General features: G+C 40.3%; 1 protein-coding gene across 2 annotated transcripts in view; it reads left to right on the forward strand.

The window, feature by feature from the left end:
* The first annotated feature begins 3,105 nt into the window (after positions 1-3,105).
* Positions 3,106-26,990, forward strand: part of MYOM2 (myomesin 2) — a 105,265-nt gene continuing 81,380 nt past the window's right edge. Inside the window, exons 1-6 of one of the 2 annotated variants that reach the window (XM_054982628.1) lie at positions 3,106-3,187; positions 13,620-13,755; positions 14,786-14,908; positions 17,696-17,834; positions 18,427-18,584; positions 20,189-20,281. In XM_054982628.1, the coding sequence (XP_054838603.1) occupies positions 13,649-13,755; positions 14,786-14,908; positions 17,696-17,834; positions 18,427-18,584; positions 20,189-20,281 (620 nt within the window). In that variant the 5' untranslated portion in view covers positions 3,106-3,187; positions 13,620-13,648. Of the gene's footprint in view, positions 3,192-13,619; positions 13,756-14,785; positions 14,909-17,695; positions 17,835-18,426; positions 18,585-20,188; positions 20,282-26,990 lie in introns of both variants that reach the window. The other variant, XM_054982636.1, reaches the window with a different exon arrangement.

The raw sequence follows: 26,990 nt of genomic DNA on the forward strand, positions 1-26,990 counted from the left end.
GTATTTAAAATATTAACAAGTGCTTCCCTCAGATGAAATATGCTGGTGCTTTAAAGATACTGAATTTGAAGAACAATATTACCTTTATTTTCCTGCTTTTGCTTTTCAGTGCACTTAGAGCTGACCTAACAACATTGGAAAGAACATGCTGTACAGTCCAAAAGAGAAATGTGGCCCGAGAGCTACCCAGGAGCTTGGAGGAAGGAGTGAGCATCGTGGTGTACTGTTCCTTGCAGATGTCTGTTGCATCAACCCCAAACAAGTCATTAAGACCCTCTTGGGCACACAGTCATTTCCTAACGCTAGAATAGTTGAATATGCCTATAGCTATGGCTGAGGAAGGCATGAATGCAATTGAAAACTGGCCAGTGTGACACAAGCACATGCCAGTAATGATGGGTTACATTTAAAAGCCTGTAAGAGACTTCATGAGAAAATCTTTGATTCAGATAAATCAACATCAATTAAGCTGGCAATAAATGAAATGTGATTTAATTACCTGGAATCATAAAGTGCTGTACTGGCTCAAGACCTATTCTATTTCTGACAATATATAGAAGATCTATATTTAGAACGACATGTATAAAATAGGCTAGAATAGATAGATGGAGACGAATGTGTGTAAAGTGCCTTTAAATTGCAGCCAAATTAAGGTGACTCCGTAGGGTTTTCTAGGCAAGAGATGAACTGAGGTGGTTTACCTGCTTAGTGCCTTTGGACTTGTTCTGGGACTTAGTGCCTGCCTCTGCTTAATGATTCTGGACTTCCTTGGTGGTCCCCCATCTAAAAACTAACCAGGGCCGACCCTGCTTAGTTTTTGAGTTCTGATGAGATTGGGCTAGCTTGTGTCATGTCTGAGCCCCATCCATGCCAATACTCATACTAATACTGACCTGCTGTTCTGAACCAATGTTTCATGCTGGAACTCTGTGTCATATTACCAATGCCATAACTCTTTCTTTCACAGGCTTCTGGCAGGTGCTTTATCTAACGGACTGTAGGAACTTTTGGTGCTTCTGACCTTGTAGACAGCTCACTCCCATGCATTGCTATGTCTCAACTTTGATCTTTTGCTTTCTCAGTGACTGCTTGATTGTACAAGTATGTGAGACATTCTCACACAAGTTTGCGCCAAAAATCCTATTTACTATTGGGAGGGGGGAAGGAGCAAACATGTGTGTTAAGAGGAAGGATTTTTTCACATATCACTATCCCTGTCAATCTTGCTCTTCCTGCTATGACACTTACCTTGCTTCTGAGTAATCCTATGGACATATCTATGGAAATTATTTGATTTCTGTATAAAAACCATTTAACCAAGAGCCTGGATTTCTTGTTGCAATGGTACAGGCATCTATCTGCCATAGCCTGTCATCCATAGCCTGAGAGCTTGGGCCATCCTGGTCAAAGAGAAAAGTGCTTGTATATCTACATATTTTCTGTTATAGAGCTCTAGGAGCTCTGACCCTTGAAAGCTTACATCCTGAAAATCTTATTGGTCTCTAAGGTGCAACCAGATTCAAATTCTGTTCTACTGAGTGAGAACCAACATGGTTGCTCACCTAAAACTTTGTGTTCACCTAGGCCCATTTCTGCACCTAAAACCCAGTTGTTTGGTGGTGTATATGCATAGACATTAGAGATCAACAAGAAAATGAAGCATGAGAAGGCTGTTTCTATGAATCAACTTTCTATTAATCTATATGGCTCAGGTATTTATGTTAGATAACAAACATATATTTGGTGATGGTTATTACCAGGGCATGTGACTAGCCAATTATTCGATCAGCAAATACATGATGTGACCTCCACTATTATTTATATTGCAATGTGCAAAGTTGTATTGAAGCTGCCTGGTCCTACTTGTACAACATAGGACATTAAAAACCCAGAGGACTAAGTTACAGCCACTGTGTTTCAGTTAACAGGCCACAAAATGCCAGGAAAACACACAAAAGCTCTTCATTCTGCATTCCAGTTTTTCTGTTTTCTCACCTCAGTTTTTAGCACTGTTTGAGGGCTTCTCTCCCCTGTTCTCCTACATTTTGAGAGAGGTTTGTCAAGCTGTGTAGCGCACAGCTTTAATGAGGGTCTTCAGAAGCTGTGCAATAAAACAATTTGGGTTTTTTGCTGGGCACCAAAAGCACTGAGTATATTGCTTTCTCTCTCTCTCTCGAACACCCCCTTGAATCCTGTCTTCCACATTGGTTCCCATGATGTTTTGTTGCCTTGAAATAAAAAAAAAAATCTTACTCTCTACTGTGGGAGACTTATCTGTTATTGGACACACTTGAGCTAGGCTTAAGTTTTTAAAAGTTTAATGTTTTGAACAGAAATGTTGCTCCGTAAACCTTGGTTTGCTCAAAAGAAGTTACACTGGACTTGCTTCTGAATAAGTCACTTCAAGGATTTAAATCTTAAGCATGTGGTTAACTCTTGTATTTTTCAGTACTGTTCTTTCTACTTTATTATTGACATCATTTTGTGTAATAGACCAAAGGAACTTCAAGTACAAATGAGCTATACAAAAAAACAGGCAGCCAACACTTTGGAAGCAGAACGAAGCAGTGATCAGAGGAGCTGGCCTTGATTTCTTCCCATGTTAACAAGGCTTTTTTTAACTTAGATGATATGGCTTAACATATGGCAACAATGTTTTTTATAATCCAGGCAGCCCTTAAAGAGCCTTCAGGGAGGATCAATTTACAGCTCAAGGCACCAGGCGGATCTCATGTCGATACTAATAAGATTTTTAAAACATAATGACCCTTCATTGGTTTTTTTTTAACCGCTGCAAATTCAACAACTGGATATTAAGGGGCATCTACAAAAATTCTTTAATTTTTCCTTAGGACATTTTTACTTGTAACACAGAATACAGGCCAGTAATGCATGTTTATATTTGTTGCTCATTCCACCATGAGAGGGTACCAGGTTTCCAAACGTAGCAACCTGGGGGATGTCCTTTTGCTTAAATCACACTTTGATGCTTATTAGACACATCTCTGGTTTGTGGAAGCAACTCAATGGATTCTATATATAGCACCATGGCTGTCCATAAATGGGAGGGAAAGGGCAGGAGCCTTCTTTTAGAGTTGGACATTATTTTTGTTTTCCTCAGCCCTGAACTTGCTAAGCTGGGCAAGGCTGCTCTTCCCCTCTGCTTGGCCACTTTAACATCTTTCTGGTAGGTGTGTGTTCATTTTAAAAACTATATGCATTATTCAAAGAGAAATGAAGTGCTTTATAAGGAAGTACATTTACTGCATTTTTTCCTGGGTGAAATGATGTAAATAAGTATTAACTTAATTGTTCATTTTATCATGGGAAATCTTATGTAATCTTTTCCTCTTCATTTTGCATACACGAATACCACAGCGCTGCATGCGGATGGCTGCTAAAATCCTTTTGGAGTCAGTGGGATTTAAACAGATTAATTATCAGTTGGGTTGCAATTTAATGGACCAAAGTAATCCAGGGTAAAGTCAACGAGAACTTAACATGAGAGGTTGTATGCTATATATATTGCATACAAAAGACAAACACATAATTTCTTTATTCAAGATAATACATTCAAGGAAATGTATTAATATTTGTGGCTTATTAATTTAATAGTATAGATATTTGAATAGGCATAAGTTTATAACTTTTGTCAAGGAATTATTTTCAAGCAACAAGTGAAAAGCCATTGGTCTATAATAAAAGTCTCCAGGTTCTGACTGTCAGATATTTTGAGTTTTGATTTATAAAAGATAGATTTCTTATCCACTGTTGTCTTCTGTTGATGCTTGATACATTTTAGTATCTTTGAAAATTCCCAGTGTGTTGGAAATAATGTCTGATCTCTGATGCCTTATAGAAAGAGACAGCAGACGTGAACGAAGAAGGCATAGGTATGAGCCAATGAAAGTGCTGTAATGAAGGCTAATGGATGACTGGAAACAGCTCCCCTTTTCATTGCCTCCTTGTTTGATTCTCTTGGATGTCTAGTGAAAAGGAAAGGGAGTATCTGGGATCTCCAAATTTAACAAGGCATCTGCTGCAAATCCCTCTTGAACGTGAAGAGCTGGGTGGATTACTTTTTCAGATGAATACAAATTAGTCTGCCATGAATTTGTAGACCAAGCTAGCCTCTGGGCCCCTATTAAAGTGCATGTAGTCAAATAAAATTGACGCCATTTATAGCATTTTGTCAGCATGTATTAATACGATCTTTTGTAGGCCACAAGAGGAAAATAAAAGGTCACTTCTTCCTGGCTCTGCATAATGCATATAAACTTCCTGCAATCCTGACAGAAGTACTGTCTTTCCCCCCAAATCCATGGCTCCTCTCCCTTATATGTTATCAAAGGGACTTATTTTAAGAAGATATGTATCTAGCAAGTGAATTGCCAATTTTGCATATCCATAATAGAATGGTTCCTGGTCCCATTGCTGCCTCTTAGGGGCCATTACTCCACAGTACCCTACCCATAAGTATAGGATGTTGGCAACATCTCATCTTAACTATTATTCAGCATCAACACAGCATCAAGTAGCTCAGGAGGGCCTTTGGTTTGATCAAATAGCTCACTATTTTAAGAGCTGGCATGAATAGTAGCATTTTAAAAGCTTTATCAAGGAAATGCAGAGTGCTTCTAGGCAATGATCTTCTACTAAGTCTATTTCACACTAGCATGTGTAATATGTATGGGTTAGATGAGGAGGGCTTGATCAGCATGTAGCAAGTGATGACTACGCATAGCAGGTGTACCCATCCATCGCTTGGGGGCAAATGCTGGTTGAGCATGCTCAGTCAATGCCCATGTACAAGCTGAGAAATGGAGAAAATGGTGACACGTACGTCCCTTTCTCCCCTTTCACTTTGTTGCCTGAGGTAAGTGGAGGGAAAGAGGAAAGGGTAGATTTCCTTGTATGTGTCAGGAAGGAAGACAAGAGAATAACAACAGCAACAACATTCAATTTATATACTGCCCTTCAGGCCAACTTAATGCTCACTCAGAATTGTTTACAAAGTATGTTATTATTATCCCCACAACAATCACCCTGTGAGGTGGGTGGGGCTGACAGAGCTTTGGAAGAGCTGTGGCTGACCCAAGGTCACCCAGCTGGCTTCAAGCAGAGGAGTGGGAAATCAAACACGGTTCTCTAGATTAGAGTGCCACCGCTCTTAACCACTACACCAAACTGGCTCTCACACAAAGGAAGCAAGGGTTTCCTTTTACTTTGCCCCACCTAACAACTGTATTCCTACCTATATGCCATAAAATATACAGAGCAAGATAGTAACAAAAAGAAAATTTTCATCTTTTTGTCCTCAACAACAAGATGTCATGATGTTTGTGTATGTTTGTGTGGCATATATATATATACATGCAAATTTCTGAAACTATTTGTTTATTCTTATGGTGGATTGAATAGGCTAGTGTAAGTCTTGTCCTCCCCATCCATTTATTATGGGCCCCTATTTGCACATAATTTTTTAAAATGATCAGAAAGATGCTGGTTCTCATATAAGATTGCACTGATTTCCACAATCCTCCCTCCCACCCAAATGTGCCAGTGCTCAGTACCGGTGAGCATCATCTACCCAAAGTCCTGCCTATTTGTATATCTATGCAAATATCTAAAATAAGATATGTATGTATATCTAAAATAAGACATGCATAGACATCAATAAGGGTGAGAAGCTCTGCATTAGAAGAATGGGTCCTAGTATATTCCCTGTGACACAAATTATTGTAAAAAGTTGGCAGTCATCCAAAAGTGCCTTGAGTTTGATACTGGTGGTCTACTGATCTGGATTCTTGAATAACAACTGTCCAGCTGACTGTATTCTTTCAAATGGGTTGGATGCACAGATCCATCCATTATGGTCAGTAGAGATATTCTGCACAAGAGCAGTTGATTCACTGAGTTTTCCCCAGTCATTTGTGAATCCTTTTTTGGGTATCTCAGAGTATACTGGGAAACCTAGGGAGAAATATTGTGTGGGGAAAAAACACAAACTGGCAAATTACAGTGAACCGTGAAAACAATGGAGGTATTTGCCTACCAGAAGCAATCATTGGTTTCTTCTCCTATATTCTTATTATACTTCTGCAACTGATTACTATTTTCTTCACATTAATAATTGTTTATGGTGGTCTAGATCTGGATTTGATCCTTTCCAATCCTTCTGAGGCTAGTATTTCATAAGTAGGAGACTACTGGATGGGCTGTCTGTTCCCTCTCCAGCATAGGATGCCATTCCTACAAGCCCTGCCTACAACCAGGATTATTGTAAGCAGAAGTAACCTAAGGACCCTCCTAGGTTATGGCTTTGAGGATTCCCAGCTGGGGTTTGGCATTACATCATTGTGGCCTGCTCTAAAAGTACATACTTGGCAAGTGGTGAGGATGCTGCTATATGCACCTGCCCCAGGGGATGTATTTGCATTCCACTCCACTACATTGGCTCTCTACCATGTCCACTGTGCACAGGTAAAGTGCTAATTAAAGCACATGGATTATACATACATTTTTAAAGACTACTTTTTAGGTGGTATGTCTTTTATTTCATGTGGCTTCTCTGATATATTTATCTTTTTTATTAGAACATACGATGATTTTTACTGCAGTTACTAATTTGAAATTGCATTCTTGTGTATGCTTATGTGTCCTTACCTTCTTAACTTCAAGTAGTTAAGGATCCTAAACCCATCAGCTGGGATGCATCAAGGATTAGTTGGATTATGTTTCTCAAATAAATTTGACTGAATTTCCAGATTGCCAAATTAACTCAATCCCTGAAACTTTTATGTGGCTCTGTATAAAATGCGTGAAGCATACTGCAAGTTGAAAGCATTATTATTTTATATGGATTTGCTCACATTGTGGTGGTGGAATTCTCAAGAAGGCATGGGCAGAACAATGGCAATAGTTGTTGTTGGTGATTTTTTATTTTTGCTAGTGTAGACCTTTCTATGAAGACCAGGATTGCTATGCAGAGGCAGGCAATGGCAAACCACCTCTATTAGTCTCTTACTTGAAAACTCCAGCAGGGGTCGCCATAAGTCAGCTGCAACTTGACGGCACTTTTCACCACCATGAAACTTATCTAAGTTCTACCAATAGAACATACACCAAGTATTTTTTTTATCATTCTGCACAAAGATTTCAGCAGAATTGAGAGGCAGTGTGATAGTTAGAATAGTAGACTAGGATTGGGAAGGTCTCATTTTCCCACTTAAAACATGAAGCTCATTTGGTGACTTTGGGCTAGTGACTCTCTCTCTCATCCTAACCTATTTCACAGGCTTGTTGTGAAGATAAAATTGAGGTGGGTTAGAACCATATATGCCACCTAAAACTCTGTGGAGGACACCTAAGATAAATAAAAATGTGATAGAATTTCTTCATTAGGACTTGGCATTAGGACTTCATTAGGACTTGGCTTCTCAATCACGTTGAGTTAGCAAACAACTCTATTATAGTTGCCAACTCTAGGTTGACAAATTTCTGTAGGTTTGGGACAGATCCTCAGTACAGTGGGATTTGGATAGGGGAAGAACCTCAGTGGGGTATTGTGGCAATCAACCCCAAAATCCCACCTATCCTCCAGGGCTCAGAACTAATCCTGGTGATCTAAGCCTTTTCCAAATCCAGTTTGCCAGCCAGTCAGAGCCCCTGGAACTCCACCGGATGGGAAGGCCTCAATTGAAGATCTCAGTTTCAGCCTCAATTTAAGGAGGTTAACGAAGGCCTCGATTTAAGGCCTCAGTTTCAGCCTCAATTTAAGAAGTTTCACTTAGGCTCAGGTCAATGTGTTAATGCACAGGGGCGGAGGGGCATAAAATCTCTGGATTGCAGTTGATAGCCTGTATTCTACATTAAACCTTTAATGTATTCCACTTTATTTGCTGTAAATACATATTTGTTGTTCAGTTCCATCTGCATTTTGTCTGTCAAGTCTAAATAGCTGTGTAAAGGATGTTATATTTACCTCACCATTAAGTACCATATTATTTGTGTAGGGCCACAAATAAGAACTCTTTAGGGAACACAAAGCTTACACTTTACCCACCAATTAGATAAAGCGTGTGTCTCCTCTTTTACTGATTGTGGGTAGCTGAGGGAGTTTAAACAAATAAAAGTGGAAGCCAGACTGTGGAATTTGGACAGCCATAATTCTAGAGGGCAGATTACCTCAGAAGTCGCCATCTCCTCTGGGGAGGGGAGGAAGCTCAGCAGGGTATAATGCAATAGAGTCCATCTTCCAGCCATTTTCTCCAAGGGAACTGATGTTTGTTGTTTGGAGATCAGTTATAATTATCGAAGATCTCCAGGCCCCAGTTGGAAGTTGGCAACCCTAATTATAGTGTTGCAAAAGCATTAGTGCAGTGTTTCAAGCTGGTATTTGATGCTGATTGGTTTTAAAGACTGAAATATTTAATATCTTTGTAGTATAACTACATGAAATGGCTGACTACATATCATAGATTTTGTTTTTGAAACTGGATTTATTTAAGAATGTCTTTTAGATATAAATATATACAAGGCTTTTTTTCTGGGAAAAGAAGTGGTGGAACTCAGTGGGTTGCCCTTGGAGAAAATGGTCACATGGCTGGTGGCCCCACCCACTGATCTGCAGACAGAGGGGAGTTTAAATTGCCTTCTGCACCAGGCGCGGAGGGCGATCTAAACTCCCCTCTGTCTGGAAATCAGGGGGCAGGGCCACCGGCCATGTGACCATTTTCAAGAGGTTCCAGAACTCCATTCCACCGCGTTCCAGCTGAAAAAAAGCCCTGATTATATAAATCCTTGTATGCTCCTTTCTATCTGAAATCCTCATATGCAACAAAATGACTGTTAACTAATATTCCCTCAAGTTAGCTAGAAAGCTACAGATGTGAAATATTTGGGGCTCAAGCAAGATATTTATTGGGCTTTCAATTTTCACACAAACCAAGGTGTGAAAAAATCTATGACGTCTCTTTGTGGTCTAAAAAATAGTCAGTGAAAGTATTAGTCCCTTTCTGGTTTTTTAGAAGGCAAAGATGGATGACCTTGCCTCTTCTTCTGCAGTTATCTGAGAAATAAAGTTGGCCTTCCGTCCCTCGTGAAGAGATGACGATGAGCTATCAAGTTCCTTCTGTACACTATTGATGTGGATTTTTCAATGAAACCAATGTAGCCGTATCATATCGTGTGGGAAGCTAACCTAAGGAGAAATTTGTCCCAGAGTTCCTTTCAGGGTTAGAAATGGCTTTGCATGCCACAGTAACACAATTACCTTTGCTGTACTATATATTGTCTGCTCTAGTGATTACTGCAGTGCAACCCAGCTATTTAGAACAGGAAGGGATGAACTAGTACATCCAATTACAAATTCAGGTGGACTCTAAATAGGCAGGATGTGATTATATATATTGGGATTTGGCCAGGTGAATCTACATTTCCATATTCATCCCCCCATCATTGGGTGGGATCCAAAGTTTCATGAACAGAGATCTTTCCTCTGATGGAAAGAATCTTCATCCATGGAGCCTTTTGAATCCAAGCTATAGGATTTGGATGTACACAAACCAATAGCAAAGTAGTTTCCTTTAACACCAGGCACAGGAATTAGTTTAGTTCTGATTCAATGTGAAGTCTACTACCTATAGGAAGCAGTTAATATTGATCAAACCCAATCGTGCTTTATGATGAAGGTGATTTATATAGCACTTTAAACTAAGCACTTTACATGGAATTTAACAAGACCTTTCAGAAAGCTTACAATTTAACTATAGATGAGACTGTGGATTGAATCAGGCAGGGAAGAAAAAAAGTAAGGCTGGAATATAGGAAGTAAAGCATAACTTATAAAGTATGGCATCTTCATATAAGTGAACATTTAATAATAATAATAATAATTACAGCAGCAACATTCAATTTATATACTGCCTTTCTGGACAACTTAACACCCACTCAGAGCAGTTTACAATTTTTGTTATCATTATCCTCACGACAATCACTCTGTGAGGTGAGTGGGGCTGAGAGAGCTCTGGAAGAGCTGTGAATGACCCAAGGTCACCCAGCTGGCTTCAAGCAAAGGAGTGGGGAATAAAACTCAGTTCTCCAGATTAGAGTCCTGCCCTCTTAATCGCTGCACCAAACTGGCTCTTTGTTACAAGATATAGAAGTTTTATCTCTTGGAGTGGAAAAAGCCTGCCTGTGGATTCAGGAGCTGAATGACGGAAGGAACAGCCATTAATTTGATCTGTAATGTCCTTTGAGTTAATGTGGTTATTGAAAGTCCTGTTTACCTAGCTCCCTCCTCCAGTGAGCAGAAGCAGAAGAAGCTGCAGGTATACCCAGGGACTGCCCAGTGACAAATGTGATTAGTGAGCTTACAATTTGTAACATAGCTCTCTAACCACTGGAACTGAGTAAGCATTCTAAACAGGAGCAAAATACTGTGAGATGAGGGGCAGAATGCTTTCTTCATGGAATGAAATTAGGCAATACTTTTATTTTTGTTGTGCATATGTTTTGATAAACAGTGAAATCCCAAGCAGAGTTACTCCTGTCAAAGTCCATTGAAATCCATGGTGATTATTGCAATGGGCATAGACTGGAGTAACTCTGCTTAGGATTTCACGGTGTAAGATTGTTTTGAAGAATTCTGGAGAAGTTATAAAATCTGTTCTGTTCTTACAAGAGGTGTAAGAAAATTTACATAGCAATCTCCTGCCTTGGCAACACCTGGCTGGCTGGAGCACTCTCCAGATATATGGCCACGGATGACAATGGATCATTTCAGTAGAGGAGCATTTGATAAGAAAGAGAGATGGTGTTTGGTTGCAGAGAAGAGGCGCCTTGTCATTCAGAGGTAATATATCTCTGACTGAAAACTCCAAGAACAAACAACAGTGAATGGCCATCGATATCCAAAAATACTATCATTAATACAGTATAGTGAAAGCAAAGTAAATTGCTACAAAATATGAGAGGAACAAATATCATAATATCAAACATTGTCAGTAAAGGGTTCCAAAAGCTCCTCAATAATGCCCTTCTTTTGTTTCTCAAACTCTTTGGTTTTGGGATGGAGCTTATGCAATGCATTCCACAGAATTCATCATCATTGTCCGTAATAAAGTATTTCTAAAAGTGTGTATGTACAATAGACTCAGCACTGAAGATGAACGAAATCGAGCAGAGTCCTGCCAGCAGCTGCACTATCTAAAAATTGATTTATTTGCTCATGGTAGACCGGCATCATCCACATCTGAAGTTCTGTGTCATTCAGAATTATAAAACCCATTAGCATTGCGCATCATCTATGCAGAGAGCACTTTAGGAAAAAATGTGAAAATTGTGTAGTGTGCATCAGGATTAATATTATTTTGCTATGTTAAAAGTATGTGATGGAGTGAGAAAGATGTAATGTATCTCATTTATTTATTTATTGAGGTTTTAGTACCCCGCTTTTATCCTCAAAGGGACCCAAAATTGCTCCAAACAGCTACCTAACAGCTGTTCTTGCTCTTTGGCTCATGCCCGAGGAACTGAACAGTTTCTAGAAAGACCACTCTGATTATTTTCCCCAAAGACAAAAAGTTTTCAGTTAGCACTGTCATAACAAGCATGCAAAAATTTCAGATAATTGTGAATTGTGTGTGCAATGCTAGACCAGTCTCTTGGATGGGGCAGTTGTTCATAATGAATATGTTTCTCCTGATGAGAATCTTTATCTACCTGTTTAAGCGGAATGATGTTCATGACGCCATATCTCTTTCTGACACATTGGATTAAAGTTGCAATGCCAATCAAGCGATGGCTCTCTGTTAAAATATAAATATAGCCTACATTTGGAACTTCATCTGGCAATTTGTTGAGAATATCACACTGCTAATAAGTTGTGGTACTTCTGGATTTGTAGACTCAGTGTCAGTTCGCTTGTCTATTTTTTTCTATGTCTGTTTTCCATGAAGATTGAGCCCTAAGTTTGGGACAGAAAGCTCTGCTTTGGTAAAAGGCTGACCAGTAACCCTCCCACGTAAATAATTGTATCTGATAACCACACACATATCTGTTTTATGATGTATTCCACATAGCCCTAGTTGTGATAGTTGAAGTCTCCTCAAATGAAATTCTTACATTTTTGTTTATTACTCAGTGACCCTGATCAGTTAGTTAGGATGAACATTTCCATTGAACCATCAGCATCAGTTAGTCTCAACAAACTTAAATTCTGTTGCTTTCAATGGGACTAACAGTGCAATCCTATGCAGAGTTATTCCAGTTTAGGCCCCTTGAATTTAGGCTTAGACTGGAGTAATTCTCCATAGGATTGCACTGTAAGTCATTAGATGGCTTTGGTACTGACTGTAATATCAATGAATAATAAGTATTACTGAATGATCCAGCATAAGTTAATCACTAACACACGTGTATTACTTGGCATCAGTTCAAACACCATATTTTTTCAGAGAAGATAGTAAATATTGTGTAAGTCAATAACAGAAAAAGAACCAATTCATAAGCCTTCAATACTATCAACGCCCTCCTGGATTAGAAGTTTGCTGCTCCTTCTGTTTTGTCATATACTGGACAACTTATAAATAGCACAGTACCAGTTTAATCCTAAGTGGAGCTATACTTTTCTAAGACCATTTATTTTATTTTATTTATTTCAATTTCTATTCCGCCCTCCCTGCACCAGCAGGCTCAGGGTGGATTACATTCATAGACGTTAAAATGTACCGTTTCTCAATTTAAAATCACAGTAAATATACTAAAAAATATGTATGTTACGGAGTATGTAATTGAATTCTTCATCCAACCATCACTGAAAAATTCTTAAAGGGAAAGGTTTTGGAGGTGGATGCTCTGATAGGGAGGGCTCCATTCTATTTCTATTCAGTCAGCGGGGGCCCTACCCAGCATCAACCATATGCCTGGTGGAACAACTCTGTCTTACAGGCCTGGCAGAAGGATAACAAATCCTGCCGGGCCCTGATCTCATTTGACAGTGTTCCACCAGGTTGGAGCCAGGGCCGAAAAGGCCCTGGCTCTGGTTGATGCTAGGCGGGTCTCCCTGGGGCCAGGGACCATTAATAGCTGTTTATCTCCAGATCGGAGCATCCTCTGGGGCACATATGGGGAGAGGCAGTCCCAAAGATATGCAGGTCCCAGTCTTCATAGGGCTTTATAGGTTAATACCAAAACCTTGAATCTGATTCGGTACTCCACTGGTAACGAATGCAGTTGGTGCAGTACCGCTGTTATATGTGCAGTACTGGGCACTCTAGTGATGACACACGCCACTGCATTTTGGACTTCATTGACTTCAAAGGGTGTAACTCCGGTGGGGAGGCATAGCAAATCTACTTACTTTGTGGTAGGGTTAATTGGATTTAGTTGGACTTACTTCCAAGTAAACTTGCATGAGGTTGAAAGACCTGGCTCTTAGCATATGATCCTAACTACTTAATCCAATCTGCCTATTGTTATACTGTAACAGCAATGGGTATTATTGATGTAAGCCACTTACTTTGGAGGTGCATCCCATTTCAGCATGAAGTTGTGAGGGAAACAATGAAGTGAACTTGAAAGCCTTGGCTAAATAGAATTGTTGCTGTTTCATTTAGAGGAGCAATAAACAGCAACAGATTCCAACATGTCGTCTAAGAGAGTGCCATTCTACCAAAAGAGGCTCAAGCACTTTGACCAGTCCTATCGTAATATTGAGACAAGGTATTTGCTCCAGGAATATGCAGCAAGAAAGTAAGTACTACACTTTTTACCCTCATGTGGAAATGGCTTTTCAGAATTCTGTTTGGCTTAATGCAAGCCTACTCAACGTTTGACCTATAAAGTCAAATTAGAGCCACCAGACTTCAGATATGGCATGTGTGTTTGTGCATGCATATTAAAACACAGGAGTGGCCACAAAACCAGACTTGTAGGTTGTCTTAGGCTTGATTGTCACAAGTGATGCATGCCTGTCCTGATGGCCAAACTCTGTGGTGATCATCAGCATAAACATATTGGGTGATAAGGTTGATATTAAGGGTTCCAATGTAGTTGTGCCTCCCTTGTTACTTACATGGTACATGAATGCCATCGAAAGATTTTTATGCTTAGCATTGACTGGAGTGGGAAAGAATCAGGGTCTGGTTGACCTGGGTGCAGTGTGAAGGTCATTGAATGACCCAGAAACTCTATTATTGGCAGGGCCTGATTAAGGTACACTGGGGCCCTAAATGATACGAAGTTTAAGAGGCCCCACAGCATTACCCAAAATTTGGAATTTTAGTTTGGAGGTGGGGTTGTACTTGGTTATCATGCTTTATTTGGAGCAGAAGGGTGCCCTGCTCTCTCAGAATGTTGGTGTCATATCACATGCCTCAGATGACACTTTCCTCCTCATCTAAATAGTTAAGAAGAGCTAATGGAAAATCTCTTCTGATTGAGATGTCCGTGATCTTTTGCATATCCTGTACTACTAGTCTATTTGAACAAAACTTCTTTGCTGGAGAGGTGCTGAGTAAATTCTCAATTCAAATTCAGGCTAAAAAAAGGATCTCTTCAGCTTCTCAATTTAAATCCAGCTGTCATTAAACAAATGTAGGCCTTTTCTTCTTTTAAGCTGTCTGAACCTGCTTCCTTTACAATTGTGATCAGTCTAGGTACCAGGCCAGTTTTTTCTAAGATACTAAACTTGTGCATAAACAAATGAATCAATGAGCCCAGGAAGAAATAGAAACCTCAAGTCCACATTATGTTAATTTACTATTGCTTTGATTTTTAAAAGGGCTGCTTCTAGACAGGCAATTTACTATCAGCCATCTTCCAGCTTTGGAAAAACAACCTGTCGACTTTGTGCCCGGAGGTTTCATGACTCATCTGAAGAGGAGTCACAGGTATTCCAGAGAAGGTAACTCTTGTTTCAGCCATTTTCTTACTGTAATGCACTAAGGGAGTCATAGGAGTGTTGATGATGAATCATCTACCAATGATTGGATGAGTTATCTTAATATCACAGGAAGGCTGAGGAAGAAGAAATCTCTGGCTGTCACTGGCTGAACTATTCTTGTCCCAGTGAGAAGCAGTAGGGGCTAGAAAAGGAGGAGAAAGGGATCTTTGAAGGCCAAGAGAGATGCAGTGGGACAAGGAGAGGGCTAGAAAAAGGAGAGCTGCAGAAGAATGCAGTTTGTCAGACGCATGAGAAAAAGGGCAGCGGGAATGATATCCAAGCAAAACTAGGAGAGACTGTGGGAAGAGAGACATTCATGAGTCAAGAAGCTACCAAGATGTACACGTGTTGATTTAAATTTACCAACCAGATCTTTAACAGTAAGCATCTGGTTTCCTTAATTCTCACATGAAATGCCATCTTATCTCTGTAATGATGGAGAATTATGCTGTCATGCGCATCACTGAATGTGCATTGGGGACAGTTTTATGGTGACAGCAGGGCAATGAAGTTCCCAAACCAGACTGTCTACCTTTAAAAAAAACTTTCAAAATCTTCTGAAAGTTCAGGGTTATTGGCAAAATTTTCAACATGATTAGGCACTTCTATTTCATCAGGTTCTTTATTAATTTACTATGTCTGGAATACCAAAGCATCAGCTGTCTCATAAATCTCATAGTGCCCTATGCCAATACTGAAAATAGACTTTTAAAAAGTGGAGTAAATATGAATCAGTACTCAATGCAAGTTCTTCTTTCCCCCTTTCAGCAAATGTACTGTGGTCTTACTAAATGCCTAAACTGTAATTTGGCAACTTACTCATAATATAGTTATCTTCCTCACATCCTATTTATCACCAGGGGGTTTAAGGTGACTTCTCAGTTTCAGCCGAGAGATGTACTCCTATAATAAATATGCTGACAACACTATTCTTGTTTTGTGAGTGGCTGTATGCCCACTGACGTACTGTACAACAAATACAAGAACATGAACACGATGTATGATGAAGGTAGAATTATGGAGACATCATCATTTTCCCCCTTTGCACAAGTTAAAGATCTCAAGTTGCCAGTTGGCAACACCAAGATTTCAATGAATGAAAGACAAATGTTAATTGCACTTCAAAAATAGATAATTCATATTTGAAGATTTGAGGATATTCATTAAAATCAGAACAAGATACATTACAATTTCATATGATTCATTCATAGAGTGGTGGCATCTAGAGATGGACATGAACTGGTGGTTTGTGATTCATTGCATTCCATGAACCATGAACTTTCGCAAACTTGCCGTGATTCAGGAAACGGTTTGTTTGGTTCATGAAAACTTCACTTCTGGGTCAGTAGAAGTTCTTCAGAGAGCCCACCTCCTGTTGCCTAGGAAACTGAGTGCTTGGTGCTGTCTGTCTGCAGTGACGAACCAAAATACAAACCAAACGAACTGGGCTAAATTTCATCACGGTTTGTGAGAAATGAGCTCCCATGAACTACCAGTTCACACACTATGAACTGGCCTGGTTCATGACAAACTTTGGTCCGTATTTTGGTTCATGCCCGGCGCTATTGGCAGCACTTTGTTTTTCTCTTGTAGTTGGCTTTTGGTCCAGTAAAATAAGAATGGTTTGACCACACAGGCTGGTTGCATCAGATGGGCACTTGTCATGCATGTTGGTGAGGGGATGCTATCACATGATCTGATTTAACTGTGTCATGTAAACATTGTTATCTTTTGTTGAAGCCACATAACACCGGAAACATGCTATGAATTGTACTTAACTTAGAAGCCTGGTTAAACAATACAAAACCCAAACAAGATGAATTTTCTCTTTAAAGAAACATGGGGATTTGTTTCTCTTATCTGTGTTCCAGTGATCATTCTCTGATCATTCTCTGATCACTGAAGTTCAAACTCATGTTAGACATCTGATTTAGAAATAGGCTGGCTATACTGAACTGTTACACTGTTAAACTAACTCTTGATATTTAAGAAATCTGGAATTATATTTTTCAATACCTTGTAATACCACCCACTCTTTGTGCAGGTATTCCACCATTCTTAGTGACACGGCTTTTTCAGGTTATAACCTAGCTTACTCTTATTCTTCAGCCACATGCATTGTTGAAGAGTTGAAAATAAAGCACAGCTTAAAGCATGTCCAGTAAGGAGTCTAAACACTGCAACATGCTCTCATCAGACTCTCACTATAGGACTACTGCCATTACTCGCTTGTCCTTGCAGAATTCAACCAGACAATCCAACTTACTTCAGACTAAATTAAAGTGGTGTACTAGTGATAACCATGTTCTCTGTTGCTAGGCAGAGGGGAGTTGAGACACAAAGGAATAAACAATGTTTATTTCAGAGACGTCTCCTGCTACAGCATGGAAACTTATTCAGAGGTAAAAAAGGGAGGTGAAGGAGATTTGAGGGGGGGTGGGGCTGGAATTCTTAATTTTTTTAAAACTCTGTTTAACCTCTGCTTGACCCTTGGAAAATGCATATATGAATTAGATTTGGGGGCTGTGTCTCCTGGATATCTGAAACAGACGCTTAAGGAAAGAAAAAGAACTCTGAACATCCTTTTTTGTTACATTATAATGAGAGGGATAAATAGTTCATTGTAAAGGATCAATATCTCCTTAATTCTGCTAATGATAATGATAACCTGCTTGCTACAGCATTTCAATAATAATATAAAGCTTTGAGGCAAATCCTGAATATTTTTTTTTTATTTTGGTCATACAGAAGTCATGAACAAACCGCTAGTGTGAGCGAACAGAGAAAAACTCGGTTTTCTACTGAGTTGTCTGCCTTGGAAGAAGAGATTCGCTTAGCCAGACTCCTTGCTAGAGAACAACTGGATAAGGTCACCATACAGAGGATGGTAAATGCATCTTTGTTCCATCCTTAACCAAGACCACACATTTCAGCTTAAGGGTGATTCTTCATTTTGGCTTCAGCTGTATTTCGAGGTCACTTCACGCTTGTGCAAATTAAACCAGAGTCTTCAGTCCTCATGGTTTGTAGCCGTTGATGCTTTTATCCTCCAGGAATCAGTCGAATCCCTTTTTGAAGCTGTCTGTGCTAGTAGTCATTGCTACAATCATTGGCAATGAATTTCACAATTTAATCACTCATTGAGTGAAAAAGTACTTCCTTTTTTCCATCTAAATCTATTCACCAACTTCATTGGGAGCCCTGGTTCTAGTGTTATGGGAGTCAGAGACAAAATTCTTTGTCTGTTTCTCTACCCCTTGCTTAATTTTATTAATCTGTATTCTTTCTCCCCTTGGTCATCTTTTATCTAAAGTGAAAAGTCCCAGATTCTTTAACCTTTCCTGAAAACAGGGCATATTTAAGATCATTTTTCTGCCATGCTCAGAAAAATCCAACAAATACTTGTTTTCCTTCTTACATACATCTGAACTAATTCTTTTGTGTCTACTTTAATATTTTCTCTCTCTATTGCATCACAGGTAGAGGAAAAGATGGCTCTGGAAAGATATGCAGTGGAAGAGAGTATAAGCCGAGCCCCTGAAATTTTGGTACGGCTCCGGTCTCATACTGTTTGGGAGAAGATGGCTGTGAAGTTATTCTTCACTGTTCAAGGATTTCCCACCCCTGTTGTACAATGGTAAGACTTTGATCCTTTCCAAGTATTTCAAAATGCTGTTAAGCTTTTTCGTTTGGTAGTTGTAGCCCAACTATTCAGTGTCACATATATAATGGCTATGCTAAAAACCTTTTATAATCCTCCCTGGTATGCTGAACGGCCACTGTTGACACTGCAGTTAAAGGAGCAAAAGGTTTTAGACTTTATACTGCAAACTCACAGAGGATATTGCGGAACTCTGAACTTAAAATCTCAACACTCTTAACTTCAAATCTAATTCAAAACCAATTAATTCCAGAAAGGAAACATTGCCACATATAATTTAGACAGCACTCTTGGAAATCACACAAAAACAAAATAAATGATGAAGGACAATGCATAAGTCCATTTGTAATCCATCAAACACAAATCACAGGATAAGGACGCCCTTTCTTTGTTCAAAAGGATGATTTAAAAAAATTAATCTCCTTTTTGCTCTAAAAGGTCAAACCAAGTTGGGGGCAAAATCCTTTGGAACTGTGGTGGAATGCTTCCTTGTTTTCAAAGAATAAGACATTAAAATGTAAAATATTTGAAAGTATTAATAATTTAATTATATTAATATAAAAATAATACACATTAATCTAATTGCTTAGAAATAAATAAGTAGAGATGTACCATGAAATCTTCCATATGATGTCTATTCTAATGTCTTACACAATTCTAAATGAATAGCTAAAACTCCACTGAACTGTAATAAAGGAGGACAGCAGCCAGATATTCTGGTATGAACAAAGCCAGTGTTAACTGCTGTACTATTCTATGTAACTCTGGTCACTATTTTCAAAAAATGTCAGTTGGGGGAAGAGAGGGAGCAAAAATCAAAATTTGTATGAATCCAAATGGAAAGGGTCCTTCTTGGATACTTAAACTCTAGAGCCCATCGAGCTGGGTAAGTTTTCATATAATGTATGGGTTGGTTCTTAGTTCTGAGATCAAGAGGGAATCTTTGTCTGGGAGCTGATAGTGGCTGTTGGCAACTATGACTGTGGTATATGTAACCCTATAGGGAGGTGGTTACCTGAACTCTCTGACCATTGGGTTTTACCATTAACCATGGAGCTAGAGGCCAGAGATGAATATCTCATGATACAGACTTGGTATTGTAAGCTTTTAATGGCCCCCATCTCTGTTGGTCATTAAAGCACAGGGAGGCGGCAAATGGTTTCCCTCCTGTGTGAAAATTCACACAACTAGATGCAATGCTATGGATGCAATTAGAAAGTACCGTTCCTTTAACTGAAAAGAGGAGAGGCAATTACAGTAGGCAGATCTTGTCAGGGAAGTGTTAGAGGAGCTGACCCTGTTGAATTTCCTTTTCTGCACAACAAGGTACAGGAAGCCTAATTAGATTGCCTTGTGAGGAAAAATTCTGAGAAAAGGGCCAGTAAGAATCATTTTACAATGTCATAATTTCTTCCCTGTTCCTATAATATAATTTATTTTCTATTTATCTGCAAAAGGTCATTAAAACCCGAACAAAGAGCCTGTGTTCTTTCTCTTTTGTGTGCAAACAGTACTAATTCCACCTTATTTGCCATTGCCATTTGTTTACCACCACAGTATGTTTTCTTTTCCTTTGTTAGGTATAAAAATGAAGAATTGATTACTCCTGCAAGTGAACCTGGAAAATACAGAATTGAAAGCAAATATGGAGTGCATGTGTTGGAAATAAACAGGTAAATTATTCTGAGATATTACCAACCATTACATCAATAATTCATCTCTGTAAAAATAGTACGATGTGTAGCGAAAATATGGGATATAAAACTATATTACCCTCTTACTAGAAAAAATATTGAATATTGTAGCAACCAATACAATTTAAAGCATTAACAGTGCAGTGCTAAGCAGAGAGTCCATTGAAAACAAGGGTCTTAGAATGATGCAAAGAATGATGTAACTCTGTGTAGGATGGCACTGTAAGTCCATATCAAGTATTTTTTTCTCTTACCTGCGAAGATCTGTCCTTCCGCTTCCTCATGTTGATTTTACCTGTAGGCCAGCTGTTCCTGGGAAAAGCATTCCTTGCTTTATCCCTACTTGGATGGAAGCTGATAAGATTAATGTTTAATTTTACTTTGGAGTGGAAAAGCTGCCACATTTAGAAAACATGAATGATTTTTTTTTTTGGCTAGCTAGTTTGATTTTAACAATCTGGCTGCAAACTTCAGGGCCTGGCAGAAGTTATGTGCAGGGGTTTGAGTATCTGCATAATAATTTGAGGGACCGGAACAGCGCCCCCCCCCCCCAGCCGCCAAAATTCTAGTAAATTCTGGAAATTGTTCTACTGGTAAATGAAAGAAAATGCTAATTTCCCATGCCATATATCCATTCCTGACTGGAAATGAAAGTCATCTATTTCTCAACAGAAATTTGTCTAACAACAGCTTGTGCCAAAATTATTTTTGTATGGTCTAATGGTAGGAAGGCTGTTGGCCTTGCATGGTTTTCTGTTCAGGCAGCCACTTCTTGGCTACCTCCATATCTCATTAATATTATCACTCTTCCTGGCTTTTAGACCAATTCGAAAAAAAAATGCCCACACTCTTGGATATATTTGGAAAATGTAATTTTCTTCTGGGTTTCTTCGCTTCTAGTGAATGGTGTCTGCATGACTGACATTCTGAAATTGCTTAATACCAAATCAGACATTCACCTAGCACTTAGTATTTCTAATTTGATTGATAGGGCTGTTCAGGTTTTCAGTTTGAGAAAAGTCTTTGCTGATCTATGAGGAGCCTTGAACTGGAGATGCCAGATATTGGAGTGTATCTTGAGTGAATCTGAAACTTTTGGAGGAGTTTGGCATTATTGGGTGTGCTTGAATAAAGAGTGAGATGACAAGAGAGTGGTACGGATTTGGTGGTTGGTGGAAAGTTTTCCGATTAAATGAAAGCGGGTTTATACTGAATCAGGCCATTAGTCTATCAAGGTCAGTCTATCGTGGTTACTGCTCTGAATGGCAGTGGCTCTTCAAGGTCTCAGGTGGAGCCCTTTAATATCACTTTCTACCTGATCTTTTTAGCTGGAGATGGTGAAGACTGAACTTGGGACATTCTGCATGCAGAGCAGATGATTGCCCATTGAACCATAACCCCTCTTGGATATTTATATTTGATTTTTAGTCATAATTTAATGGTACCAGTGAACAAGCGGTAATGCCACTAAATTTGAGCCTGTTTACTTCACACAACTGGAGAGTTTTACAGGGTAATCTTTTGCACAGTTATTCCAGTCTAAGACCAGTGAAATCAATGAGTAAAAACTGGAGTAATTTGCCAGATGATTGCACTGTTAATCTTAATTTAATCCCAGTTTATAATCCCCATCTGTGTGGAGTAAACAAATTCCAGTTCATGAAGGGGGCCTGCATTCCAACATCAATTGGAATCTGATCAAGTCAGGAAGTATTCAAGCAGAATCCATGAAAGCAGTGCAAAAAAGAATAACTGTGCTTATACCTGATCACTGTTTAATTCCATTTTATTATGATATCTGCGTGTAAAAGGTTCTTTTCTCCCCTTTTCCCCAAGAGCACTTTCCAACAAACACACTCAACTAGACATCTAGATTATATTAACTGATAAAGTAATCCTCTGGTTCTAGGGCAATGGTTGATGGCCATATTAGCATATTTATTCATTGTTTCCTGGACTCTTTTAATTACAATTAAATACAATTACTCCCTATTATGGCTTGATCAATTAATTAAGTTGTACCACTGTGTCCAGAAGGGCACATGCTCCTTGTTTTTTGTAAGTGTTCAAAGAGTTTCACCTCTCAATGATCTGCAACAACAGCCATGCAAGATCGGCCAGCTTTGCTGTCACCATATTACAGGAAAAGGTCCTGAAGATGAATGGGAATAATTGGCCAGCAAATGTAAGTCTAAAATCAGGACAAGGTCTCATGTCCTTGAACCAGACAACAAGAGATTTCCTGTGGCTGTCAGCAATATTGTATATGTGTTTGCACAATAAAATCCAAAACGCATCCCCTATAATCCCACATGTACATCTTCTTAAATGAAACACAATTTTCCCCGTGCATGTATCCATAGACATCTATTTTACCTGAGAGACTTGTCCAGGGATGGGGTTTGCTGTTTGCAAGCTCTGTCCCTGTGCTGCTGAAGACTGCCATGGCTGGCTGTACTGCTGCACTAGCCCATGTTGCTGCTGGGCTCTGCCGGTACCACCACACAGACTGGCATGCTCATGCCCAAGAGCCAGCAAGGGTGGCTCTTGGGGTGGCAGCAACCCTGTACCAGCAGCTGCCAGGGAAGCTCTCTCAGCTGCTGTCTGCCATGGCAGCAGCCCTGTGGCTTCCAGAGCCTCCCCAAGTGGCAGATCCTCCTGTACCATCCTTGGGCTATGTGAGTTCCCAGGGTCCTGAGGCGGTCGACATCCAGGGAGGGATCGTCTCTCTGCTGGCCACCAGGCCACGTATTAATACTTGCCCTAGAAATAATTTTATTTAAAATATTTTTGTGCTGCCTTTTCACTCCAGTAAGGTCCTCAAAGTGGCTAACACCAAACTTTAAAACATATCAGCACTTCAACATTAAAAACATTTAAAATAAAGTATATGTATAATAGTTCAATTAAACATATATAAACAGACATAATACTACAATTAAACATATATAAACAGACATTACATCAATAACCAGGGAGGAGGCCAATAATACTTCTTGGGGGTATGCCAAACAGAAGAAACTGGTGGTGGAAGACAACGGTGGAAGGGAACAGATAAATCTCCTCGAAAAGGGAGTTTCAGAGTTTTGGTGACACAACCAAAAAGGCCCTTTCTTGGGTTGTCCCTTGTCTAGCTCAAATGGCAGGGACATCTGAAGCAGGGCCTCTGAAGATAATTGGAGCAGACAAGTAGGTTCATATGGGAGAAGGTGATCTTAAGGTGCACTGACTTCAAACTGTATATGGCTTTCAAGGTCAATACCAGCCCTCTGAAATGGGCCTGGAAACAATTTTGGAGCTAGTATAGATGGACCAAGACTGATGATATGGTCGCTACATGCATCACAGTGGCAAGATCTTTCCCACCTAGGAAGGGCCACAGATGGTGAAATAGAACCCTGGCCAACCCTGCCATGTGTTTATCCAACAGGAAGTCCTGGGTCTAGAAGCAACCCCCCAAGCTATGAATCTGCTCCTTTAGGTGGAATGCAACCCCATTCAGAACAGGAGATATCACAATTCCTGGGTCATACCATATCCCCATCAGGAGCACCTCTGTTTTGTCAGGATTGTTTCAGTTTGTTAGAGGAGTCATTCATTCTAAAACTGCCTCCAATTACCTGTTCACAGTTTCATACCCTTCCTGGAATCTGATGGAAGCATGAGTTAGAGCTGAGTGTCGTCTGCATATTGCTGGCAACTCAGCCTAAATCTCTGGATGATCCCAGCCACTTGAAAAGTATGAAAGACAAGATGGAACTCTGAGGCACCCATAGGCCAGAGGCCAAGGGGGGCAGCAGCAGTCTCCCAGCACCACACTCTGAAACCTTGTCCCAGGACCAGAACCACCTCAGAACAGTGCCTCCCAGTCCCAATCTTAAAAGGCAGTCCAGAAGGATGCCATTATTGATAGTATCACCAAGAAGTCCAGGAGAATTAAAAGAGTTGCACTCCCCCATCCATCTCCCAATGCATGTTACTAGGATGACCGTTTCAGTCCCATATTCAGGCCTGAAATCAGGTTGGAATGGATCCAAACAACCCACTTCATTAAGGAATCCTTGGAGCTGGCTAACCACCACTGGTTCAATAATTTCACTCAAGAATGGTACATTTGAGACTGGATGGTAGTTACTCAGCTCTTCTGGATAGGTTTCTTTAGGAGTGGACAAACCACTGCCCACTTCACACCAGGAGCACCCACCACCTCTCTCAGGGAGGCAGTTACTGTCTCCTGGACCCATTCCACCAGTCCTCTCCCCCAGCAGATTTTAGCTGTTGGGGGGGACCAAAGATCATATAAGCAGGTAGTAGATCTCAAACTTCCAAGAATCTTGACCACATCCTTAGGCTGGACAAGCTGAAAGATATCCCAAAGAGCTGGACAAATTAGCACTCTGGGACCATCTGATCCTGTCATTACTAATGTAGAATCCAAGTTGGAACAGATACTAGAAATGTTGTCCTCAAAGTGCATAGCAAAATGATTGCAATGGGCTGCAGAGCAGTCCACCTCCTCTTTTAGGCAAGAGCCCAATAGGCCCCCAACCACCTGGAAGAGTTCTGCATGTCTACACTGTGCAGGTGCAATGGTGATGGAGAAATATTGTTTCTTTGCTGCCAACAGAGACCCAGAATCTCTATAGACGAGACCTCTGACACAAGAATGCTTGAGTGAAGAGAGACGCAGTGTTAGCTGGGAAACGTAGGAGACAAAGCAGAAGGCTTCGTCACTTTCACTTTTCTACAATACGGCCCTTCGGGCCATCAGCATCCGCTGATAAGGCCAGGGGCCTCTCTTTGCCTCCCTGAAAGGAGGAGATAGTGCATTTCCATGGCATTTGGGTTTCAGGCCGGGGGGTGGGTGGGGCTGAGACAGGAGCTTTATGAGGCAGCTCCGTCCAGCTGGCTGGCAGTTGCTCTGCATGCTTGGCCCACCCACCTCACCCTGTAGTAGTGCAGGATTAGCTGGCTGCTGTTGACGGAGTCAGGTAGGAATTCCCCCCCCCCTTTTCCCTAATTGGCATGGGGAAGAGGTGGTTTTTCGCCTACCTTGTACTGCCCCATGGCTTGACCTGTACCGCTAGTTGGCTCTTGCCATTTTAATGGTTGATATTATGTTTAATAAAGTGGCCCTTTAGTTCCAAGCCTTGTGTCTGTCTCATTATTCCGATTAGGGTGGCAAAGAGCTCGGAGATCACTCCTGGGAGGGTTTAATTTCCCCTTCCCCCTTCTCCTCCCTGAAGGCTATGTTAATTTCACCTCCTGGTCCAGAGGCAAAGAAGAAATAAACAAACCGTCCTGACTCTTTATAGAGAGGTGAAAGTGATGAAGCCTTCTGCTCTGTCTCCTAAGTTTCCCGGCTAACATTGCATCTTTCTTCACTCGAGCATCCTCATTTAGATGTCTGGCCTATAGAGACTCACAGAGTAGGCTTTAAAATGAGCTCTGGCACGTACCATGTCAGATTTGTCCCAAGTCTTTCTCCACTGTCACTCTAGCTGTCTACCTTGTCTTTTCATCATCTGTACCCCCTTAGTAACCTGGGTGCCTAGGTGCAATTATATCAATTGCATGGATTATTTCCTCATTCTGAAGGTCAATCAGAGCATTAATGGGAGCGCCAACTATATCAGCAGGAAAATCCCCTAATGCTGTCTGAAAACTAAGTGGTTCCATCAGGCTATGGGGGTACATCATCTTAATTGACCTCCCCACTCCTGCAGAGTCTTTGTATTCCTGAAGTCTAAATCTCAGGAAGTAGTGGTCTTCCCATAGCATGGGCACCATTCGCAGATCCCCTCCCCCTTCAGGTCACTTTCTTCCTGCCCAGAGCAAAACACCACATCAAGTGTGTGACCTGTACAGTGTGTGGGGCCTGCTATTCTCTGAAACAGGCCCACAGTTGTCATGGAGACTATGAAATCCTGAGCTGTTCCCAACAAGGTAGCATGGATGTTGAAGTACTTGTGTGCTTTCAGTGATACCTATTTCTTCCAATAACTCACTGCTTTTAAAACCTCATCAAGTAGACCACAATCAAATTAATTGGTTTCCAAATCAGATGTATGAAGTTTACTTGAATGACATTGCTGGATGAAATGAAATGTTACTGCAGTTTTCTTTTAATTTAAGACTGGGCTTCCAAAACCTTTAGACCTATATTTTCTTGAGGCCTAGAAATGTGTTTCCTTTGGGGGAGAGGGGGGAGGCAGAAGGTGCTGCTGAGTAGCAGGCAGCAGTTAGTTAGTTAGAATTACTGGGAAGATTCAAATAGTTATGTAACACTAGTTATAGTGTTAATTTTTGGTTAGGTTTCTCTACCTATTTCTGTATTCTTCTCAGCTGTTCATACCAATATGCTGAGCTTCAAGTCATCTGATACATGACCACTTAAAGCAGCTTAAGAATTTCTTGGCTGTCATCTTAGCACTGCTCTGAAGCTTATGCAGGGAACTTTTCCTTCTGATGCAAGTGTGGCATTTATTCCTGTGAATATGATGGGTGCTCCCTGGCTCCAGTGGAAAAATTCTCGAGGAGCCAAAGATGTGGCATCAACCCCTTCTTTTTAGAGTTGCAACTAGATCCTCTTTCATCTCTCCGTTTCTCTGTCTCAGACGACTTGTATGCCTGCACAAAAATCTAGAAAATGATTGATGGGTCAGTTATCCGTCTTTTTTTTACAGTC

The sequence above is a fragment of the Eublepharis macularius genome, chromosome 1 (genome assembly GCF_028583425.1).
Source record: "Eublepharis macularius isolate TG4126 chromosome 1, MPM_Emac_v1.0, whole genome shotgun sequence".
NCBI lineage: Eukaryota > Metazoa > Chordata > Lepidosauria > Squamata > Eublepharidae > Eublepharis > Eublepharis macularius.